This window comes from Gambusia affinis, linkage group LG17 (assembly GCF_019740435.1).
Source record: "Gambusia affinis linkage group LG17, SWU_Gaff_1.0, whole genome shotgun sequence".
Classification (NCBI taxonomy): Eukaryota; Metazoa; Chordata; class Actinopteri; order Cyprinodontiformes; family Poeciliidae; genus Gambusia; species Gambusia affinis.
The window spans coordinates 23,228,076-23,244,535 of record NC_057884.1 but is presented as its reverse complement, the minus strand read 5'-3'; the positions used below and the strand labels follow the sequence as shown (position 1 = coordinate 23,244,535).

At 36.6% G+C, this 16,460-nt stretch overlaps 1 protein-coding gene across 3 annotated transcripts in view; it reads right to left on the bottom strand.

Annotated features, from left to right (window-relative positions):
* LOC122846989 (NACHT, LRR and PYD domains-containing protein 12-like) overlaps positions 1-16,460 on the bottom strand; it is a 626,610-nt gene that overhangs the window by 594,164 nt on the left and 15,986 nt on the right. The window contains exons 1-4 of one of the 3 annotated variants that reach the window (XM_044144324.1): positions 8,878-9,057; positions 8,106-8,237; positions 7,947-7,971; positions 3,188-3,288 (exon numbers count right to left, since the gene is read on the bottom strand). In XM_044144324.1, the coding sequence (XP_044000259.1) occupies positions 3,188-3,288; positions 7,947-7,971; positions 8,106-8,194 (215 nt within the window). In that variant the 5' untranslated portion in view covers positions 8,195-8,237; positions 8,878-9,057. Of the gene's footprint in view, positions 1-3,187; positions 3,308-7,946; positions 7,972-8,105; positions 8,238-8,877; positions 9,058-16,460 lie in introns of those variants that run through there. The other 2 variants (XM_044144325.1, XM_044144327.1) reach the window with 2 other exon arrangements.

Sequence of the window (16,460 nt, the reverse complement as noted above, 5' to 3'; positions counted from 1 at the left end):
AACAAGATGTTCTAAATTAAAGCAAAAAGTAAAATTAGGAACTAAATAAAATCCTCTTCTGAAGGTGATTTGAATAAATGTGATTCCATCTCTTGAGACATCAGTAAATGTCTGATTTATTCATTAGGTTAAATCTTTGTAGAAATCCTCTTACTTCTCTGCAGACGGTCAGCCAGCTCCTCCTCCTTCATCCTCCTCAGGAAGTTCAGTGTGATCTTCATCACTGCCTCTCTGTTGATCCTCCTCTGCTTTTTATCCTCACCTTCCAACACCTCATCATCATCTCTCTGACTCCCTGAGTATTCTGGCTCATCTGGACTCAGTAATTTCTGGATCTTCTTCAACTCGTTCTTCACAAAAGTGACAATGTTGTCTTCCAACAGCTGGAACAAAACAATACATAAAGTAAACGTCAGACTGAAATCATGGAGTAAAATACCAGATGTATGCTAGACAGACTGGCAGTCCTCTGGTCTACAAAGTACAGCATGGAAATGACTGAACAGAACCCATGGAAAATTAGTTGCTGTTCATGAACAGACCATAAATACAGAGTCCAATTTTGTTTGATGCTGCTGGATAGATGGGTCACTAGGAACCTCTGAGCTCTGCTGGTCCACTCTGTGGAGGAACCAGGAACAATTAGAAAGTCAGGAAATATTCATCCAGCAGTATTCACAGAGTGAAAACCCCAAGAGTTTCACATTAAAATCCTTAAAGCATAAAAACAGACCAAAGAAACTGCAGATAGTGATCCACATGTTTCCACTTTGATCAAAAACCTGATGCACCTTTAGTGTCATTTCAGGTTAATAGTTGTCATTTGTTTCTTTGAAATAATTCTGTTTCCAACTCATTTAAGGTCTAATTGACATTTTCTTATGCTTTTCCAGGCTCCATGGTTTCCTCTCCTGCATCTTAAAAACTAAGAACCACTTTGACTGTTAAATAATAAATGCAGAATCCCATGTTGTGTTGCCCTGAAAAGGATTTTATAATGTAAACTATAACTGGTTTTATTTTTTTAACAATACCAAGAGACCTGGATATGTGGTCATTTTACATAACATTATATTGGAAACCTTAAGATTAAAAAAAAATGATTGATTAAACTCAGTCAAAGACACTAGAAACTAATTTTTCAGTTTTTGTAACGTTTTCACAATCATGACCAATTCTTGACATTTAAGGTTTATGTTTTTGTAACTAATTCCATGAAACCTGGAAAGGTGCTTGAATTACCTTTTGTAAAAATGGTTTGTACATTGAAGTGCCTTTAAATAAAACGTCATTTCTACAGAATGTTTTCTCATCCATTTTTGTGATGTAAATTAATAATTATGCATTTTAAAACTGCACCAATTTTATCACTTTTATTATTAATATTCTACTGTAAAATGAAGACTGTAATATTAATAAGTTTTCCCAGAACTCACTGATAAAGTGCATGGTGTGGTGAAAATAAGCCTGAGATAAAATACTGGCAGCTACAGATGCCAGTATTTTACTCCTTATTTAGTTTCACCACTGTATTTAATATAACATTAAATTAATTTAATATTTTTATTACAGTGTTGAACATGTAATTTTACAGCAAATTACTGGCACCTAAATTCACCAGAATTTTACAATTTATTTTACAGTATTTATACTGTTTTACCTTAAAAGTAACAAACTGTAAATATGGTACAGATAACAACTTTACAGTAAAATGCTGGAATCTGTAGCTGCCAGTATTTTACTGTAAATTTACAGGATTATTACTTAGAGTGAAGTTGATGTTCTAAATGATTCCCATCAGAACCGGTCCAATCCTCTAACATGTTCCTGATCATTGATCCTCCTGAATAATGTCCAGCTTTGTTTAAAGAGCAGAAAGATCTGATTCTGAGACAAACATGATGGTTTGAAATGACTGAGAGAAGTTTGGTGATTTAGTGTTGAGTTCTGACATGGAGAAGAACCAGGAATCATTTCCACTCTGACCATCCAAGGAGGATCTGATGGAGCTTCAATCAGAACCAGATGGTCCGTTAGAGACCATCTGGTTCTGAATCAGATCCACATGAGGTATTATTTATATTAACTGTAGAAATGGTTGATGATCCGCCATGTTGGATGATGTTTAAACCTCAGAGGTGAAGCTGGAATCTTAAAGTTTATAAAAATATTTTTCTTTCAGCATCAATCTGTCTGTAATCATATTTAGAGAACAATCCAAATATTAACCTATAAATTAAATTCACTGCAGCCCTTTTGTTTTAGCACCAAAATAATATTGGACTAAATAAGTGAGTCTGTTATATTTTTAAATGTTGATGCAAAACAGAATAAAATGCAATGAAATATTTGTGGTTCAAAGGTCATGCCAACATCATAAATTGTGGACTAGATGGACGTATAGAAGTTCTGGGTCGATAATGTGGATTTAAATGGACCCGTTTCAATCTTTGAAGTTCTTTTATTTGTTTTTGTGTTACCAATGATCCCATTGGACTTTATTTATTTATACTGATGTTAACATGAAGACTGTGGGATTATATTTTAGTTTTTTATTACAATATGTTTCATCAGCAGGTGTTGAAGCTCAGATTAATTAACTCAGTATAATCTTCTATAATAACATCCTGGTTCTGCTGCTAATGAAATATTTTATACACATGAACATTTCTGTCCTGGTCTTGTTGACAGTACAAGGTTTAGTCTGAACCTGCAGCAGTAAAATCTCTGAAATAACAACTAATTATTAGGAAGCAGGACTGATAATCAAAACTATTCAAAGTAACTCAAATCATTAGTTATGCAAGCAGCCGGTGCTGTAATATTACATAAGAGGATTTTATGCAGCTTAAAGTGGCTTTATTCTATATAACTGCAGGTATTAAGAATAGATACCAGATCTGATTGAATCTTAGTGAGTTTTTCTGTCAGCTTTCCAAAGATATATTTACACTTTATTAAAGTTTAAATGATTTTAACTTGCTGATCTTTCACATCATGGATCTGAGGGAAGAACGTCTTTAACTAGAAATGTTACCATGTGCATTGATGTAAACCATGAAAATAAAATAACCTGATATTCAGTCTAATGTTTCCATGACAACAGAACCCAACAGAACTTGATATCATCACATGGTCACAATAACAGATATAAACAGAACATTAACAGCAGTTAGAAACATCTCACCTCTCTGATGGTGGAGATCCAGGAGATTTAAATTCAATGCGGTTCTCCATTGACCCGTCACTCTTCAAGGACACACAGCTGGGTTCTGGTTTTGGTTCTGGTTTGAGTCTCTGATGGATCCTGACAGAAACATGATGATTAAAACTTAATCAGCAAAGAGGAGCAGCAGCTTCATCACCACGTCTGTTCTGGCCTGATATAGTGAACGCTGTGTGAAAAGGGCTGTGGACAGTTAGAGATGGTGACCTCACCTCTGACCTTTGCTCTGGCTCTCATCTTTTTGTGAACCACAATTCAAGTAAATTTTTATTTTTGGTAAATGAACCCTCTTATTTCCAGACCCTCAGGCATCAAACTGAAACTGACTAAAATATCCCAAAATGATTCCTTGAAATGAAATTGGGAATTTCTTACTTTTCCAATGCAACAACAAAGCTGTTCTAGGAAAATATATACAATTGTTACACAAGTTCTAGTTCTGTGGAATAATCTTATTGTTGAACAAATACTCTCAGTCAATCCAAGATGTTAATATCCTCTTAAACTTGAACATCTAAGAAAGTAAAAGGGAAATTTTCAGTTTTCTAAGGACAACAATATCTATGTTGGTGTGATTATTGGGAAACTATTAGTGTGCCTAATTTTTATGAAACAGAATTAAATTGAAAATTTTAACTAATAACGCCACTGTTCTTTTCAATAACAGTTATAAACCTTCCATTCATGGAGTCTGTCAGTTTCTTCATCTGTTAATGATCAACTTGTTGTGCAGCAGCAACCACAGATTCCCAGATACTGTTCATAGATGAGAACTGTTTTCCTGCACAGTAAATCTTTCAAAGGGGTTTAGGTCTGGTGAGAAAGGGTGCACTTCATTGTTCTTCATCTTTAAGGTTTTTACTCTCCAGCCACATAGTGGAATACTTTGATACATGCAATGGAGCTTTGTCCTAAAATTATAATCTTCTTTAAAGATGGAGGTTTTCTCCTTACCACTGCTTGTATTCTAGAAAATGGCAGATGGTTTGCGAGTTCATTTTGAGTCCATTTTCAACCCCAAAAGATCCAATTAACTCATGTTTTAATAATATCTGCAACAGCAGCAGATGTTTAAATCAGACTAAGTTTACCAGCCAGTTGGCAGAACTTGTCTGATATCATGAAAGAGCAAAACAAATTATCACTATTTACCTTTGTTGCTTATTTTTTCTTAAAATTTAGAATTTTTTTTTAATGTAACGACATTATAGAATAACTTTGTTGTGTTGAACTTAAATGGATTGAGCTTTGATATTTCAAAGAATAGTAAAATGTTTCATTCACTATTGCAGATCCAATGATCCATTTGGATTTTACTGTTTCTGTGGTACAATGTTACCATGGAAACATCAATAACAGATATAAACAGAACAGTTACAGCAGTTAGAAACATCTCACCTCTCTGATGGTGGAGATCCAGGAGATTTAAAGTTAATTTGGTTCTCCTTTGAACAGCTGCTCTTCAAGGACAACCATCTGGGTTTTGGTTTTATTTCTGGTTTGAGTCTCTGATGGATCCTGACAGAAACATGATGATTAAAACTTAATCAGCAAAGAGGAGCAGCAGCAGCTTCATCACCACGTCTGTTCTGGCCTGATATAGTGAACGCTGTGTGAAAAGGGCTGTGGACAGTTAGAGATGGTGACCTCACCTCTGACCTTTGCTCTGGCTCTCATCTTTTTGTGAGCCCAAGCTGTGGGATTCAAGTTAATTTTTGTTCTTGGTTCTTAAAGAAATGAACCCTCTTATTTCCAGACCCTCAGGCATCAAACTGAAACTGACTAAAATATCCCAAAAATGATTCCTTGAAATGAAATTGGGAATTTATTACTTTCCCAATGCAATAACAAAGCTTTCTAGGAAAATATATACAATTGTTACACAAGTTCTAGTTCTGAGGAATAATCTTATTGTTGAACAAATACTCTCAGTCAATCCAAGATGTTAATATCCTCTTAAACTTGAACATCTAAGAAAGTAAAAGGGAAATTTTCAGTTTTCTAAGGACAACAATATCTATGTTGGTGCGATTATTGGGAATCTACTACTGTGACTAATTTTTATGAAACTGAATTAAACTGAAAATTTTCCCATCTGCCTTATTTACTGTCATCAAATCAAAATTGACAAACATTTCTAACATTTACAAATTAAATCAGTGACTAATAACGCCACTGTTCTTTTCAATAACAGTTATAAACCTTCCATTCATGGAGTCTGTCAGTTTCTTCATCTGTTAATGATCAACTTGTTGTGCAGCAGCAACCACAGATTCCCAGATTCTGTTCATAGATGTGAACTGTTTTCCTGCACAGTAAATCTTTCAAAGGGGTTTAGGTCTGGTGAGAAAGGGTGCACTTCATTGTTCTTCATCTTTAAGGTTTTTACTCTCCAGCCACATAGTGGAATACTTTGATACATGCAATGGAGCTTTGTCCTAAAATTATAATCTTCTTTAAAGATGGAGGTTTTCTCCTTACCACTGCTTCAAACTACAGCTGACTAGAAAGTGTTTTCTAGAAACTGGCAGAAGGTTTGGGAGGTGATTTTGAGTCCATTTTCAACCCCAAAGATCCAATTAACTCATGTTTTAATAATATCTGCAACAGCAGCAGATGTTGAAATCAGACTAAGTTTACCAGCCAGTTGGCAGAACTTGTCTGAAATCATGAAAGAGCAAAACAAATTATCACTATTTACCTTTGTTGCTTATTTTTTCTTAAAATTTAGAATTTTTTTCCAAGAATGACATGATTTGTTAAAAATGATTTGTACACCAAAGAAGACTGGAAGACACTCTCCTTAACATAAATGTAACGACATTATAGAATAACTTTGTTGTGTTGAACTTAAATGGATTGAGCTTTGATATTTCAAAGAATAGTAAAATGTTTCATTCACTATTGCAGATCCAATGATCCATTTGGATTTTACTGTTTCTGTGGTACAATGTTACCATGGAAACATCAATAACAGATATAAACAGAACAGTTACAGCAGTTAGAAACATCTCACCTCTCTGATGGTGGAGATCCAGGAGATTTAAAGTTAATTTGGTTCTCCTTTGAACAGCTGCTCTTCAAGGACAACCATCTGGGTTTTGGTTTTATTTCTGGTTTGAGTCTCTGATGGATCCTGACAGAAACATGATGATTAAAACTTAATCAGCAAAGAGGAGCAGCAGCAGCTTCATCACCACGTCTGTTCTGGCCTGATATAGTGAACGCTGTGTGAAAAGGGCTGTGGACAGTTAGAGATGGTGACCTCACCTCTGACCTTTGCTCTGGCTCTCATCTTTTTGTGAGCCCAAGCTGTGGGATTCAAGTTAATTTTTGTTCTTGGTTCTTAAAGAAATGAACCCTCTTATTTCCAGACCCTCAGGCATCAAACTGAAACTGACTAAAATATCCCAAAATGATTCCTTGAAATGAAATTGGGAATTTATTACTTTCCCAATACAACAACAAAGCTGTTCTAGGAAAATATATACAATTGTTACACAAGTTCTAGTTCTGAGGAATAATCTCATTGTTGAACAAATACTCTCAGTCAATCCAAGATGTTAATTTCCTCTTAAACTTGAACATCTAAGAAAGTAAAAGGGAAATTTTCAGTTTTCTAAGGACAACAATATCTATGTTGGTGCGATTATTGGGAAACTACTACTGTGCCTAATTTTTATGAAACTGAATTAAATTGAAAATTTTCCCATCTGCCTTATTTACTGTCATCAAATCAATATTGACAAACATTTCTAACATTTACAAATTAAATCAGTGACTAATAACGCCACTGTTCTTTTCAATAACAGTTATAAACCTTCCATTCATGGAGTCTGTCAGTTTCTTCATCTGTTAATGATCAACTTGTTGTGCAGCAGCAACCACAGATTCCCAGATTCTGTTCATAGATGTGAACTGTTTTCCTGCACAGTAAATCTTTCAAAGGGGTTTAGGTCTGGTGAGAAAGGGTGCACTTCATTGTTCTTCATCTTTAAGGTTTTTACTCTCCAGCCACATAGTGGAATACTTTGATACATGCAATGGAGCTTTGTCCTAAAATTATAATCTATGGAGGTTTTCTCCTTTCCACTGCTTCAAACTACAGCTGACTAGAAAGTGTTTTCTAGAAACTGGCAGAAGGTTTGGGAGGTGATTTTGAGTCCATTTTCAACCCCAAAAGGTCCAATTAACTCATGTTTTAATAATATCTGCAACAGCAGCAGATGTTGAACCCATCCTAAGTTTACCAGCCAGTTGGCAGAACTTGTCTGATATCATGAAAGAGCAAAACAAATTATCACTATTTAACTTTTTTGCTCAATTCTTCTTAAAATGTAGATATTTTTTCCAAGAATGACATGATTCGTTAAAAATTATTTGTACACCAAAGAAGACTGGAAGACACTCTCCTTAACATAAATGTAACGACATTATAGAATAATATTGTCATGTTGAGCTTAAATGGATTGAGCTTTGATATTTCAAAGAATAGTAAAATGTTTCATTCACTATTGCAGATCCAACGATCCATTTGGATTTTACTGTTCTGTGGTACAATGTTACCATGGAAACATCAATAACAGATATAAACAGAACAGTTACAGCAGTTAGAAACATCTCACCTCTCTGATGGTGGAGATCCAGGAGATTTAAAGTTAATTTGGTTCTCCTTTGAACAGCTGCTCTTCAAGGACAACCATCTGGGTTTTGGTTTTATTTCTGGTTTGAGTCTCTGATGGATCCTGACAGAAACATGATGATTAAAACTTAATCAGCAAAGAGGAGCAGCAGCAGCTTCATCACCACGTCTGTTCTGGCCTGATATAGTGAACGCTGTGTGAAAAGGGCTGTGGACAGTTAGAGATGGTGACCTCACCTCTGACCTTTGCTCTGGCTCTCATCTTCCCCACACAGAGTGGTTTTAGAGGGAGGGACTCCCTCCTCTCTGTCCTCACACTGATCCATGCTGCTGAATTCACATCAGCTCACACACACTTTCTACCTTCACCTGCAGAGGAAACACACATCATTCATCTGCACATCAACTCTGATCATCCTTTACATCATTAGAGCTGGAAAAAGATCAGCTGCTCCTCCTCTGATTGGCTCTTCTTCTCTGCTTCATATCAGTGTCAGGTGAATGCAGTCAGACAGCAGAGAGGCAGAGGAAGCTGCCATCAGCTGCTGCACTTCTACTATCAGTCCACTAGATGGAGACATGGAGCAACATTTACATTCACTGATTCAACCTGAACAACAGGAAGTATTTTAGTTCACATTTATTGAACTACCAGCTCCATCAAAGATTAACTATTTAATAATCTGACTGAATTAAACACATTTTAAGGATAATATTTTACTTTGAAACTTTTGTCTTTAACTTTAATGGTGAAAACTAGAATTTAACTGCAGAAAATAAAAACATGAAGCAGTTTGTTCAGAGAAGAACATCAGCTCTTCATCAAGAGCTGTTGGATTCCAGTTTATCAGTAATCTAATAATCCCTTAGATTAACCTTCAAACAGCAGAGATGAAACTTTAAGTTCTAGTCAGTAGATTTTTGTTCTCCAAACATCAGAGAGAAAAATAAGAAACAAACAAAAAAGTTCCTGAAGATAAAGTTCAAGTAGAAAACAAAGAAAACTTACAGTTTGTTCAAATGATCCAAACAGTTGAAGAAGAAAATCTGAACAACAAACAGAGACTCAACAGAACCGCAGTAGAACCAGACTGGTACCACAACTGAACAGGTGAGTTTAAACTGAAAGTTTTAAGTAACAAGGAGAAATGAACCCAAACTGGTTTAACTGGTCAGACTGAGTCAGAGGAAAGTTTATCTGTTGACGTCTGAAGACATAAATTCTTTTCATGACTCCCAGTTTGAACACAAACACTTTGCTGCTGTTATTTTACTGATCCAGGTTCTGTTCAGCTCTAATGGAACCAGAACCTGTTTTAATTTGGTACCAACTAAACTCTTTAATTGTGGGGAATTTATCTTCCTCTTGTGGTGAAAGTATAAATCTGTCTGATGTCTAATAATTAAACCCAGATTAAGTTGTTTTTAAATGATCCAAATATGTCAGTGATGATATAAAGTGATCAGAACCAGAACCAGTTCTAAGGTTTCATTCATCAGTTTGTCAATAAAAGATCATTTGTTCCTCAGCAGCTCTTGAAATGAACTCAATACAACAGCAATAAACATTACATTGAATCATAATTTATTGAAATTAATCAGAACCAAAGTGCTGAAACATTGAGAGAGAAACTTTCTGCTTCCACAGCAGGTCAAAGATCATCAGCTTCTAGGAGCTGCTGGTCAGATGGAAATTTTTACTTTAACTATTTTTATCCTTTTGACACTAAATGATAAAACTTTTATAGTTAATGCAATTATGGCATCAAAAAAAACATCAAAACAAAAATAAAAAACAAGAATCTATTAAAAAATATAAACTAACATAAAATAATCTGAAAAAGGAAACAAAGGAACAAACTCAACTGTAGTCCTTAATATCACCACACTACTGCTGCTGAAACCACTCAGAAAAGTACCGTCGCCTAGCAACCTCTCAGCCAATAGAATCCAAGTGTTATTTTGGATTTTATAACACTTGGATTATAGAAATGTTATAGATGGTTAGAAGGAAACTCATTGTTTCCCTCTAGTGGGTTTGTCTGTGTGGTTCTGTATCTGTCTAGATAGAGAGATGTTTGTCTATTCTAACAATATAGAAACAATCTAGATACACAGATGTTAGAAAACCCATAAAGCTGATAAAAATAAACATCCATTCTTTTGATAGAATATTGTGACTCTTTAAAATGTAACTAACCTCTGAAATCTAAACCCACCCATTTAAAATATTCTGTTCCAAACTCAAGCAGAAAATGATTCGCAGGCAGGAAGAGAGTTTTGCTAAAGGAGATTTGATCCAAGGAGAGAAAAGATTTGAGAAAGAACAGTGAATATTTGAAAGAGAGCAGAAGTTTTGACTACAAGCATTAAAAGTTTTAGAGGAAATAAACAACTTCCTGCTTTCAAACTGGAAATTATGGCTGAAAAATTCACCCACAGACGGGAACAAAATGTCTCTGTGTCATAACTTCAACATTCAGACTGGATGAACCGGTTGCTGTTTTAGCATTTATTTCCTTGTTTTATTCTTTTCTCCTCAGCTGTTACGTTAACAGCCAGTAGGTGGCGCTAGAGTCAGGAGGAGGCAGCCTGGAGAAAAGGCTGTTCCTCCCTGATCTGTTTCCAAGCAGTCAGAGTGTAGAAGTTGAGAGCTGGAGAAGTTTCCTCCTGTTGCTGCAGCAGCAGAGATGTTCTGCTTCATGGACTAAATCAGGTTGGAAAGAGGAGAGATCTTTACTGAGCTGCTGGATAAAAGCTTCTGAAACATTTCAACTCTTTCTGGAAACTAATGAGACATAAAAACAATGGATGTTTTTACCATCCAGACCTTTAGAACCAGTTCAGCTCAATAATTCAGTTGTTTCTGTGGAAGATGAACAGATTTGATGTGAAATGATGAAATTCTTCATTTCTATCTGATGTTCCAGCAGATCTGTAGAAAATGGAGCTGCAGCTCTCAGATATTTCAGTCGTCATGTTTTCTATCAATGAATCCACTGATTAAAGCAGGAATCTCATCTCCATGTTCTCCTCCAGAGGTTCCCAAGGTTTGTTCCTGGAAGCTGCTGCTGGTTCCTCCAATCCAGGCTCCGCCCCCTTTAGAGGAAATCTGTCCATATATGGCGCTAAGAGTCACCTTGATGCTGCAAAGCTTTGTTCAGGGATGAGATGTCAGGATGTTGGTGTCAGTCTGTTCCAGGCTTTAGTTGTTCTCCTCATGAGGAGCTGAAGTCTCTGACAGGAAGGTGGAGCTGAACAGGAGAAGAACTTGAAGTTTCTTCTTGGCCTCTGATTGCAACAGCAGAACAATCCAACATTTTAGTCTGACTTCATCTGGAAATATTTCTTTGACCCTGAATCAGTTTGAAGGCAGGCCAGCTCCTCATCAGAGCTGAGATCTTCTCTGTCCTCCATGCTGGAAATGTAGAAGTCCAGCAGCTCCTGATCAGTGACATCAGAGCGTGACATCATCAGTAGAGTGATGATGTCATTTCCCTCTCAGAGCAGCTTGGAAATCTGAGAGGAAAGATGCAAACAAAAACTCTCTGGACTGTTGGATCTGCTGGTTCTGGTTCCAGAAGCTCCTTGGACTCTTTCACAAGCCATTACTGCAGCTGCTGGATTCAGGAAGCTGCTTCTTCTTCTTGGTCTCATTGTAAATGTGTTGTTTGTTACTATGCAATAGCCAGCCCCGCCCTCTCCTGACAAATCCTCGGGCTGACTACTGACCAGTTCTCTGTCTAACAGGTCCGGAAAATCTCTAAGACCTGGGTCTTACCCTGAACAAGATCTATAAGAGATAATCTATTTAAACCGGTGGCGAAAGGAACTCGTCCAGCTCTCACTACCTCCTATCCAGAAGTTATGACCCTTTTCAGTTAAAAAACAATCAGCTGAGTAGCCGTCACAGCTGCCTAGTTTCAATAACCACTTCTGTTAACGGTAGTTTCCTTCCTATTGTAACTGCACTTGGTAACGGCTAGATATTATTTAGTGACTAGGATTTAAGTCCCAGGGTCATTATTTACACTCACCAAAGGAAAGTCTGAAACCACCACATTCTAGAATCATGTATACTGGTTTTACTATAGATAGAAGAACTTTGATTCAAATGACTGAATTAATTTCAATGTCCACAACCTAATAAGAATTTTAAAATATATGTATTCATTAAGCAAGCTTTAGCAGGGAAAATGACAGGCATACAGAATTTACTTGAGGTTACCATACAAAGAAAATCAATAAAATTTAGATCAATTTAACCTTTCTCTAAAACTTCCCTACACTGTCATCTATCTATCAAATAAGGCTTTGGGGTGCGGCACAACTCCTACCCATCGATGGAATTGGATCTGGGCAACAGAAGTCCTTGGTCAGAATCCTTCTCCGTGAAAAATGAATCCTCTTTGGAACTGAAACAAAGTGAACTGTCTGTTATATCCAACCGAACAGCTCTTGGTCGATCCTGTGACTTTTGTTCAATTCCCCAAGTCTGTTGCGATGTGTTTTGAGATCGCTGGGTCGAGTGCAGAGTGTGGAAATCCAATGAGGAACCAAGGCAGTGGGTCGGTGGATCTCCGTCCTGTTAGTCCGGCGTGAGGTGCTCCGTCGTCCTCCTTGTGAGGCGCTTTTCTTGGTTCCAGGGTGTGGTCCTCTGCTGGTCTGCTTGCTGCACTTGTGTCGAGTCTCAGCCGGGGGACGAAGAACCTCGTGTCACTTCGGTCTCGTGCTTTTATACTTTGCCTCCCTTTCCATGGGGGTGTACAGAGAGAGAGAGAAAAAGAGCATCTGTGCGCGACTTCATGATTGCGCAACCAGGCCCCCACTCTCCACGTGTCTCTTTTTCCACGTGGGCGGTTGACTTGCGCAAGCAGGAAGCCAGAACCTGGGTCACCATGACCCGACCGCGAACTAATGCACTTGTGACACCTGCAACCCGGGTCATGTCGACCCAGGCGTAGGACTTCTTTCCTGAGCAGGCAGTTGACTCTGAGCAACAGGAAGCCACCCGACCTCCACCAGATAGCTACATCCTCCAAACTCACATCTCAAGTTCAGAATAAAAATCACATTTATAACTTATTTTACTTCTCTGATTTATCAATCATTCATAATGTTATGATAACTAGAATTTATCATAAAATTTATAATTAAACTTTCATGCTAAGTAATAGTCTGAACTATTTTTATAAATCTGCCGGCTGGAAACTGCTCTTCCTGCTTCATGACTCTGTCTATTCATTTCATTAACCTTCAAGTCTACTGTTTGGTCTAGATTTTCTCTTAAGTGATTCATTCTAAAGATAACTATAACTATTGTTAACTAAAATCTCCAGCATCTTCTTGGCTTACGACTTTTTGTGACTTTTTAGAAACTCAAGTCTGCCGTTTCTTATATTTACAAGTCTCTGAGAATCCGCAGCAGTAACCACTGACAGGATATGGGCAGGAAACGCAGCTGCTCGCACACCCAAGCCTTTTTCTTCTCCTCCTATCTCTGTTGCAATTCAATAACCATAGATTACTTGATTTTGGTTTATCGTTACAGTAAACATACAGAAATTACACATTAAGAAATCATTATTAATCAACACACAAGGCTGTGGCAGTCCCCTAGGCTTTTTATGATCCGTTTTTCTGCATGAACCTGGACAAATCTCACACTCACATACCAGATTTCTTGACAGTGTGCAGCGCCACCTGGTGGTGTTGGTTGGTAGAGGAAGTGCTGAAAGGTTGGAGGTGTTTGTCAGAGGTGTGTGATGATGGAAGCCTCTCCCTGGTTTGTGAGTCTGAGCTCAGAGATCAAATCTTTGATTCTTGTTGAACTCTTTGTTGAATGTGATGCAGCTTCTCCTTTTTAATGTTTGTATTTCTGAATATTCCAGTGAGGCCACAGCAGGTTTTCAGCAGCAGGGCTGTTTAGTGTTTCATTCCTTCATCTGTATGTGGGAGTGTGGATGGAACAGGTATCCAGGTGTTGTGTCAGAGTTTAGATTGATTGTATTTTAATGCTGATTATTAAATCAGGTTGAGCTTTCTGATCTTCAGAGACCATCTGAACCGACCCATCAGAACTCAGTTGAGGAGGAAGAGGAAGAGGAAGAGGAAGAGTGCCGTAATCCATCTCTCTGTTTGTCTCTGATTTCACCTTCTTGCCTGTTTGGCTCTTTTTTTCAGCCAGCATTAAAATGCCTCTAATTCATTTTGGTATTCAGTCGCACTATTATTATTTCTACATTATGATGGTCCCAAACCCATCAGTTCTTCTACTATTCTGGCTGCAAACAACTTCCTGGTTCTGAGGACATTGAGTCTGTGAAAAGCATTAAGACAGACGGACAAATATGAGAAAGTTTTGTGAGGAGATTCAGAGTGCAGTGGAAAAAGGAGAACAAAACAGAGACAATGTGATTGATGAATGGTGGATTCTTGCTCCTGAATCTGAAGCTGTAAGATTACAGTGTGATGAGAATCTGAGAGATATTTTGATGAGGACAAAGAACAGGATGTTGCCCCCGACTGCAGTCATCAGTCTGATGCTGGAACAGAAGTCAGAGTCATCAGGGAACAGCCTTCAATTGATCCAGCTGTGTTACGCACAACTGATCAGAACCTGAACCAGAACCAGGCCTGTGTGTTCTATGCAGTAAGAGACTGGTGTATTCAGTGTTTCTGTGATTCTTTGAATCCTCATCCATTTGACTTCTATGTCAACGGTGGAGCAGGAAGTGGAAAATCCCACCTGATTAAATGTATTGACTCTGAAGCACTGCTCTGGATCATCAGATCCATCAGGAGCCTCTTCTACTGATGGAGAGGAGGCTGACATATCAAATCAAACTGTCATGTTGACTTCATTTACAGGAACAGCAGCTTTTTCTATCAATGGCTGTTTGTTACATTCACTGCTCAAACTACCCAGGAGTCTAAAACCTCCCATTCAAGGACTTGATACTCAACTAGATGAAGTCAGATTTCAGCTTTTAAATGCTGAAATTATTGCTACTGATGATATTTCAGTGCTTTCAAAACCTCTTTCTGCTGATGTGGATGCAAGACTGAAAGAAAAGGAAATCACTGAGATTTTGGAGGAACGTCTGTTTCAGGGTCGTTGACGTATCAGGATTTCCATCAGGGGAAATTAAACATTTAAAAATATGTAAATCCATTGCAATTATTAGAACATTTGAAATGTTGAGCACAGAAATTATAATTAAAAATTAAAATGAGACGTTTTCAGAGGTTTTTTATCAATATGATTCGGCTGTGGTCTTAAAAAATGTCATGTGGTGCAAATGATTTATCTTAAAATAAAGTATTTTCCATCATTTATTAAACACTTTTATGAGTTAAATTTTACTTAAGGTGTTTAAAAAGAAAGTTTTTAATTTTCTTTGTATTTTTCTGACAGTTTTTCCCCTGAAAAAAATGAACCAGTTTCATTTATAATTGTTTTATATTTTTATTCTTCATTTCATCAAACTGTGTTAAAATAAATAAACTCCAGTCACTTGAGGATACTTTATTAGTGATTAATATTTCTGATCCAGAAATTAGATATTCCATTTTAAATTCAATATATTTATTTTTTAATTGGTCACCAAATGATTTATAGAATAAATGTCGGCCAGTAAACGAGTCAAAATACTTTAAAAAATAAAAATAGTTTTACATCCAGTAACAGTTCATTACAAAAAACACAAATTAAACACCAATTTAATTCACATAAAAATTAATCAACTTTGTAACAAACATTTCAAACAGATCCTCATAAAATCAGAATGTTCAGTAGATTGATTTTATTTTATGAACTTTTTAAAGTTTTATTTTAAAAACTTAATAAAATATAAATGTTCAATCTCCCAAATGTAAGAACAATAATGACAATAGAATAATTCAGTTTAATTTAATGATTTTAAGCAGAACCAAGTATGATAAATAATGTAATCATTCACAAGTTCCCCAAATGTGAGATTCTTTCAAAACAGAAAAGATTTCAATGAACTTCTAAACCATCATGTTACTCCTGGGTAGAGACTATCAGGGTTTTTCCTGGTTCTGATCACCATGAGGTCCGATTATCACAGATATTGATCACATGGATTGGCTGTTAATGTTTGGCTTTAGGTAGAAATGCTACTATGTGATCTGGAAAAATGGAGCCAAAATCACCTCATTTAGACAAAAAGAACAATACCTGCTCATAATTGTTCTGGTTCTGATGGGTTGGTTCTGACCCAGTAGAGTAATTCAGCAGAACACAGGAGGAGGCAGAGGAACTCCATTTGTTCTCTCAGATTATCTCATGTTAGGACATAGTTACATTAAAACTGTTTTAAAGTTTCTCCTCAGTACTGCTGTAAAGATGGTCCAACAAGAATTATTGTGATGATTAATCATATTAAAAATTGGGTCATTCTGAAGATTTTTCATTTAACCATTTACACCTTTTTTATACAGTTTTATTCATTAAAAGATACAAAAACAGATAATTAAATCACTTGTTAGAATATATTTACAAAGTTTTTTTCCATATATTTTAAACTTTCTAACTTGTTTCCTGCAGTTCCAGGGTGAGTCTTTCTT